We start from the raw sequence: 7,468 nt of genomic DNA, 5'->3' as shown, positions 1-7,468 counted from the left end.
TTTATTTTTATCAATGTTGTCAAATGGTCCTTATTTTATTGTAGACTGTTATAATTTTTTTTAGTAATATTAATTCTGGATCCTTGTTGTATTTGTTCCTGTCACTGGTGTGTATATGCCAATATGGCTCTGCCAATACAGTAAAAAGAAATGGATATACCATGGTACTACACTTCCCAAAATGCACGTAGCACGGAAACGCCGCCAGTCCCTCACTGAACAAAGTGAATCCCAACCGCGAGCTCCTCCAGCGCTGCGCGAGGAGAGAGCACATCACTGCACGTTCGGGCGGAAAAGATGGAAAAATAAGGCGAGTATCGCTCATGTTTCCATCTCTCGGTGTTATTCGTTCTTTCACTGTGTAAGTGGGCTTGCAGAAGCAGCTGTTTGTGTATACAAGTTATGTGAATATCAGTGAAGCGGTCGGGAGCTGGTTAGCGTCTGGGCTAGCGCGCGCCAGTTGCGCGTTCATTTCGTAGTGATGGTGTCCAGCTGGGGACACAGTGTGCAATCTGTTGATATAAGTTTTTTTTGTTACTAATAATATTCTCGATGCAGTAGTCGGTGTAATTGGTCCATATGATGTAGTTATTCGGAGTGCACGCTATCTGTATGTAATTTTCCTTTGTTTATGATATACACTGAGTGTACAGGCCCGTTGGTTCATTCAGCTTTTGTTTTGAGGGCTTTAATGCAGCGGAACTTCACTCACGTTATGTGTTGCATTGCAAGACTTGTCACTTTGCTGCCTTTGACTGTTTTCTGGTTATTAACTATCTGCCTCAGTGGTTAACACATTTGTATCCAAATTATTTCCACCTAGATGTGCAAATATAATTGACTCCTTTCATACTACACTGCATGATGATATGTTTTATAATTGATGATAGTTGTAACCAGTGGGGAAACTACAGTGCATATAATGCTCAGTAAGACCCAATAGACATTGTTAACAAAAGGTATCATATGTGGTACTGTTTTACAGTTTCAGTAAAAAGCATTGCAGCCATGTTTACTTGAAAATTATCTCTATGAGCCCAATAAATGTTATTATTATATTTGTAATGGACACTTTATATATTTTTCTTTACCGAATATAGTAGTTCAACAAAAAGTTAATTGAAATTCTTAATTATGTCAGGTTTTACTTCTTTTTATGGAGCTTTTGACAGACAAACAAAATTGGTCGTTTAGCCATGAAACTCTATTCACGTTCTGATTGGTTGTTTTAATGTAACGTTCACAGTCAGCCAATCGATTTCACGTATCCATTACCACATCCCTTTATAACCATGGCACATCCAAATGAATACTCTAACTCTGCGAGCTATGCAAACTCTTCTTCTAGCCCTCCGCCTCCCCAGCACCACCTACTTAGATCTGCTATAATGGGAGTCTTCCTCTCTCAAGCAGCAGCAGCATATGTTCATTTAGCAGAAGCAGGTTGCTCTGCAGCAGCAGCAACAGCAACAACAAGCATAGCAGCCGTGTACCAAATATAGGAAACCCAAGACCAAACCTATGTACATTTCATTTACATTAATAATATGCGTTTTGTGTTATAACCTTTCCTGAGAGTTGTGACTGAACTGGGATTAAACATCTTTGGATGTGTGACTGTTTACATCTCCCAATTAAAAAGTTTTACATCAAACCAAATGTTTACACATTCCCGCAGGTAGTCCAATTAAAAAGCGTGATATTCCCGCAAACATTTATGCACTATAATAACATGTAGGTTAGATAAGTACATTTACAGATTGTCAGAGCAAATCAGTAATTTGAAAACTTTCTGAGACGTAATTGTGAGTGATTCAGCATCTTCTCTCTTCTTCTCTCAAAATGTGCAAATGACTTCACATCTGCTCATCGCATCTGCACTACAAGCGAGCTGCATGTTGAGAAACAAGACTTTTACTTGCATTTGCATTACTCTGAGACAATAACTGTAGGCCTATCGTTTTCAAAAACGTGTACTTTGAAACCTGTTTTCCCCTAAACGCCATTGTCATGTAAATGGCCCCTAATTCTTGCCATTTTAAACATTCAGGGGTCCCCACAAATGTGAATTTGTGAAAACGGTGATGTCATATTCAGTCTAGGCGTGTAGTTTTTCTTTATAAACTGACCTCACCAAATACTGGCCTGGCATGCATAATACAGTGTTTTTAATTGTTTTGGGGATCGTTTAAGGAAAAAAGGAAAAACTTTTCAGCTTTTAGTAGTACAAATCATTGTCATGTGAACTTGCTCTCAGTACTCTTGCGTTCTCTGAGAGATTGTTGTTTGTGCGCTCTCGGTCAAAGTGTGCATACATAAAGCTGCCTATCAAACAGCTCGCGAGTGTCAAATTGAGTTATTTTTCGTGGCTTATTATGCTTAAATGGTCAAATACACACAAAATTGTCAAAATGCCTGTCTCGGTGTGTATTCATGTAAATAGTCATTTTAAGTCTTAAGTGAATGTAACAGTTGAGAATGAAAACGCATGTATAACAGTATAACTGTCGCATCATCCGGGTGGATGCTGCACATTGCTGGTGGTTGAGGAGATTCCCCATTCCATATGTAAAGTGCTTTGAGTACCTAGAAAAGCACTAGCCTATATAAATGTAACAAATTATTATTGTTTATTATTATATTGGATCCGTGCATTAGCTCTTTATTTATGTTAAACAAAGAATAAAATACAAAATAAATCACTCGCTGCTCTTGACTGAATAACTTTTGTAGCTTTAATAAGTATGAATCTTTATTTAATTTATACAGTTAAGACTATGCAGAGCTATTTTATATTGATTATTCATGTTCTGTGGTATATACTAAATGCTACTGTTAGACCATAAAAAAACTTAAAGCGCTGTTTATTTAATTTGTATGTTTATTCTATTGTGTTTATTACCACTGCTTTTAATTAGTTTATTTGTTCTTGTTTTATTACTGACTCTTTACTTGTCTTTTAAAAAATATATAAATTCTGTTATTGCAACAAAATTATCCCATTGTAATGAAGCCTAAAACTCCCCCCTCAAGTCCCCCAAAGAATCCCCTCTTTTTTCTGAAATGAAATTCAGGCCCTGCCTGATAAACTCAATCAATGCATTAAAGGCACTATAACAGTTTTCTTCATAATGGTTTTTATGGAGGAAAACACTTGATGTGAAATTGTGCAGTGTGCACATTGTTTTTAGGTTCTGGGCTCTTCTTGTCAGTACAAACTCAGAGTGAGTTGGTGGCAGGATTATACTTTATTCGTAGGGATTAAAACGTTAAAATGTTAAAAATATTTTATCAAAAAGTCCCAAAATGTCATAACCTGTTAGAGCGACTGGTGACACTTTGTTTACTTTTACTATGTAGACCACTGCACATACATCTTGTTTACAAGGTAATTTCGTCATTATCATTGAGCTGTGAAAACAGCCACATCAATCACAGATATACAGTACAGATGCATCTTTCAGTGTTTGGATAAATGTATTGTGAATTTTGTGGCAAGCTTCGCCTCTCAAGTTTAAATGTTGTCTAGAATGTTAGTAGGAACCTCCATGTACAGTATACACAATATTACTATATCTGTCTTTTTTTCCAAGGGCCCTGTTGTGTGTACACAATGTTACCACAATTTAAGATAATGTTTTTACATTACATTATTTTTGAGGCAGGCATACATTCAGAGGTGTTTAAAATGCTGGAAGAAAAACCTATTTAGCATCTAAAGAAACTTGTGACATTAGATAAGATCAACGTTTTTTTTAATAACATATGAAGTTCAATTTTTGATTAAAAAATTGTCTTTAATTGATCCCCAAAGAACATCCATTCTTAGTTCTGTTTTATTTTAGTTTTTTTTTTTTTAGTTTTGACTGTTTCTAATGGTTTGTCTTTAACTTCTGTTTCTTTCACAGGTTTAACATGCCTGATAAACACAGTCCCTGTTCCTTCCAGCCTGCCTCTCAGGAAGGAGAGTTTACCACAGACATGCTCCATTAGCCACAGTGATCTGTGTCACTATGGAGACCGCCACAGGAACTAAGGTTGTTGGTGTAATAGGGGGTCCACAGCCAGATTCCATTTCCCATGACACCCTTCAACCTCAGTCACCCCCTTCTGTGAAAATACGGAAGTCAACTTTCAAGTTTTTTGGAGGTCGGAAGAGCATCTGTGTTCTGCCCAACTTTTTCAGTGGTCGTGGCAGAAGTCAAAGAAAGGCGTCATCAAAAACAGGTGTAACAAAGAGCCAAACATATGATGGGGTGAGTAGAGGATGCTGGGAAGATTTGGGCAAAAGTAGCGGTGAAGTGGCCTCCGGAGACTTTGAGTTCTGCACCTCCAGTGAACCTCAGAAATCATCACAGGAGGACCATGGGAAATCTCAGTCTCTACCGCGGCAGCGCAGAGGTCTTCGGAGTCTTTTCAGCAGCATTCGGAGACACAGGAAAAACAAAAATGTAGAGCTAGAAAAGCATGAGGCACTTGAAATGTCTTCAAGCTTCCATGCCGAAACCGTGCCTGGTGCCATGTCAAGTGTCAGTGACCGTAGCGATAACCATGGCGACAGTCAGGGTGAAGAGTTGGTGCCAGATGTGCCTAATCAAACCGCAGGCAGTGAGTGTAAACTTCCATTGGCTGCCACTGAATGTACGAAAGATGTAACGCTAGTGCCTGAGAAACGGAAGAGCAGAGTAGAGCTGGATAAAAGGAAGAGAGCAGAAGAAGAGGAGAAGGGGGAGGAGAAACAAAATGGGAGACAGGAAGGACTGACAACATATCAAAAACCCTTAGGTGCTGAGTCAGAACTGGACCGATTGGCTGAGCAGAATGTGAACGTTCCTGATGGGGAGCCTCCTGCTGCATCCTGTTCTTCTGAAAACTTAATTTTTGGTGATGTTTCATCATTGAAGAGCTTTGATTCACTGACAGGTTGTGGAGACATCATTGCAGACCAGGATGACGTCAGCGTCGCTGAGAGCTCAGTGTCTGCCGAGAGAGGCACGCGAAACGCAGGAAAACGAAGCTCGTGTTTTGTCACATATCAAGGTGGAGGGGAAGAGATGGCAACTCCCGATGAGACCGATGCAGATTACTTGCAGAGCTTATGGGAATCTGAAACTAGTAATGAAGTCTGCTACATCCCCTCAGACAGGGGCTCGGATAGCCCTTCACTCACCCCTGATCAACAAATGAGCTCCATCCGTGCCACCTCCAACAGCAGCCCACTGGGATGCACAGAAACGGCCCTCACTCCTGCTGACCTCTTGAGCCCACAGAGTGATCGGCAGGAGTCGGTACCCAACAGTGATGAGGGATACTATGACTCCACCACGCCAGGAATGGAGGAGGAGAGTAGAGAACGTCCACACCAGGAAAGGCTTCCACGGGACAGCTACAGTGGTGATGCCCTTTATGAACTTTTTGAGCCTGATGATCGCCTGATCAGCCCTGCTCTTCCTCCGAAGGATGCCCACTTGCAGGGTGACAAGAATACAACAAACCCTCTGTATGGCCTGGCACCAACTGCTCTTGAGACCGGAACCATGGAGACGGAGGAGGAGCGTCTGAGCAAGATCCAGCATGCTCTTCTGTGCTGCGAGTTTCAGAATCTCAGAAGTCCATCCAAAGATCAGCTTCTGTTCCATGACGACTGCTTCTACGATGATTCAAGCCTACCCGCAGATGACACTGGTCCGACAGCTTTGGGAGAAGTTATCAATCAGCACTATCCCCAATCACCACAGAGATCCCAGGCTGTAATAGAGCCAGTCCCTCTCAACAGGGGTCAGATTCAGGAGAGTCCATTGTTTGCACCCCGTGCCGATTCGGGGTTTAGTTCACATGTCACCAACACAACCAGACCGCAGCCTCAATCTGAGAATCAAAGCCCATTACTACCTACCAGAGGCTGCCGCCAATCCCAAGAAGAGCTGATGGTCTGTTTCTCCCAAGCGCTGGTAGATTTCACAAAGAACACACGGCATTATCGCAACTCAACTGAGAGTCTTGATGGCTCAGAGTCAAGTTCTCCTTATGGCCCGAGTCTGAGTGCCCTGCCCGCCATTGTCACGTTCGATGTGGTGGACATGGAAAATGAGGGTGAGTGTGAGCAGCAGACCGAGCTTGTTGAGGAAGAGGAAGAGTTGGCTTCTCCTTACGAACCCTTCGAAGATGATGGCTGTTACCTTCAGCAAGATGCCTTTGCCGAGTGTGACCAGCGTACTTTCGATGCCTACGAACAAAGCCTGTTGCTCAGTAACACTTGGGGCATTGCAAGCCTTCCTCGTCACCTCAGTTTGGGTCGACCTTGTCCGCCAGTCCCTGCTCCATTAGCACTAAATCGACGCAGTCGCTCTCTTGACACTGACTGTCTGGAGTTTAACACAAGTGAGCTTTACACAAGCGTAACCAACTATGACTCAAAGGGGGCTGTGTTCTCACAGCGTAGGACTACTGATTGTAGTGATATGCCGTTACCACGACAACCCTGCAGGGTTACTGTTGATAGTTGGAGGAGGGGCTATGGCCGGGGTTTTGACTCCAACTCTTCTCAGCAAGAAACAAAGTTGCCACATCTGAGCCAATCCACTGTCAGACCTTCACATCTCCCCTTAAAGAACAACTGCCATAATCCTAACCTCCCGGGTCCCACTAGGGGGAATGGTGAGGGGGAGATATTGTTTGGTGGAGGTGATGCGCTTTATCCCTGCAGTTATCCCCCAACTGGCACGCAGTGGAAGAATCGACCTGTCGGAGTCACTCAAGGTGTGCCTCATTTTCGCTCTGAGCAATCCGCAGACCGTCGAGAAATTACCATGAAGAACAAGAGGGGAGAACTTGAGGGTGGCTTCACTCCTGGAACACCCAAATTGTAAACAATCTCTCTCAATCAAAATAAAACAATAATACAAATAGACTAGTCTCGTCACCAAATACGATGCTGGATGTTTACTGACATTCTTGAATACACACACACACACACACACACACACACACACACACACACACACACACACACACACACACACACACACACACACACAGTAGTTGCTGTTACTGCCGGATAAGCTATAGTTTTCTTTTGTCATGTACTGTGTAGTTTTTGAGCTATTTTTAGTTTGAGTATTTGTACCTTGTGTGTTCCAGCATTACTCAGCAGGTGCTGTCTATATATAGATGCCATATTGCTTTGCATTTATGTAGCCAGGTATTGCCATTGAAATTTATCCATTTTGTTTGGATGTTTTGGATATGCTATAATTATATTTGCAAAAAAAAAAAAAGACAACAATGCTACAAATGACTTATTTTAGCATAAGAATGAAAACCTTCATTAGCACATTGAAACCAATGCCATCTTACAATCCTGTTCAAATATCGAACTTAGTTTTGAATTGATGACAAATAATTTTAATACAACACTTTTTTTGAATAAAAAAATGCTATATTCAAGGTTTTAATGTTTACATCTTGG

General features: G+C 41.6%; 1 protein-coding gene across 1 annotated transcript; it reads left to right on the top strand.

The window, feature by feature from the left end:
• The first annotated feature begins 206 nt into the window (after positions 1-206).
• Positions 207-7,238, top strand: amer1 (APC membrane recruitment protein 1). The gene is made up of 2 exons (XM_079608075.1): positions 207-310; positions 3,909-7,238. The coding sequence occupies exon 2, from the start codon at positions 4,014-4,016 to the stop codon at positions 6,867-6,869; it is 2,856 nt and encodes a 951-aa protein (XP_079464201.1). The 5' UTR covers positions 207-310; positions 3,909-4,013; the 3' UTR covers positions 6,870-7,238.
• The last annotated feature ends 230 nt before the right edge of the window (positions 7,239-7,468 follow it).

This window comes from Phoxinus phoxinus (assembly GCF_949152265.1).
Source record: "Phoxinus phoxinus genome assembly, chromosome: 3".
Lineage (NCBI taxonomy): Eukaryota > Metazoa > Chordata > Actinopteri > Cypriniformes > Leuciscidae > Phoxinus > Phoxinus phoxinus.
The sequence above is the reverse complement of the archived record's forward strand: the minus strand, read 5'-3'. Positions and strand labels throughout refer to the sequence as shown.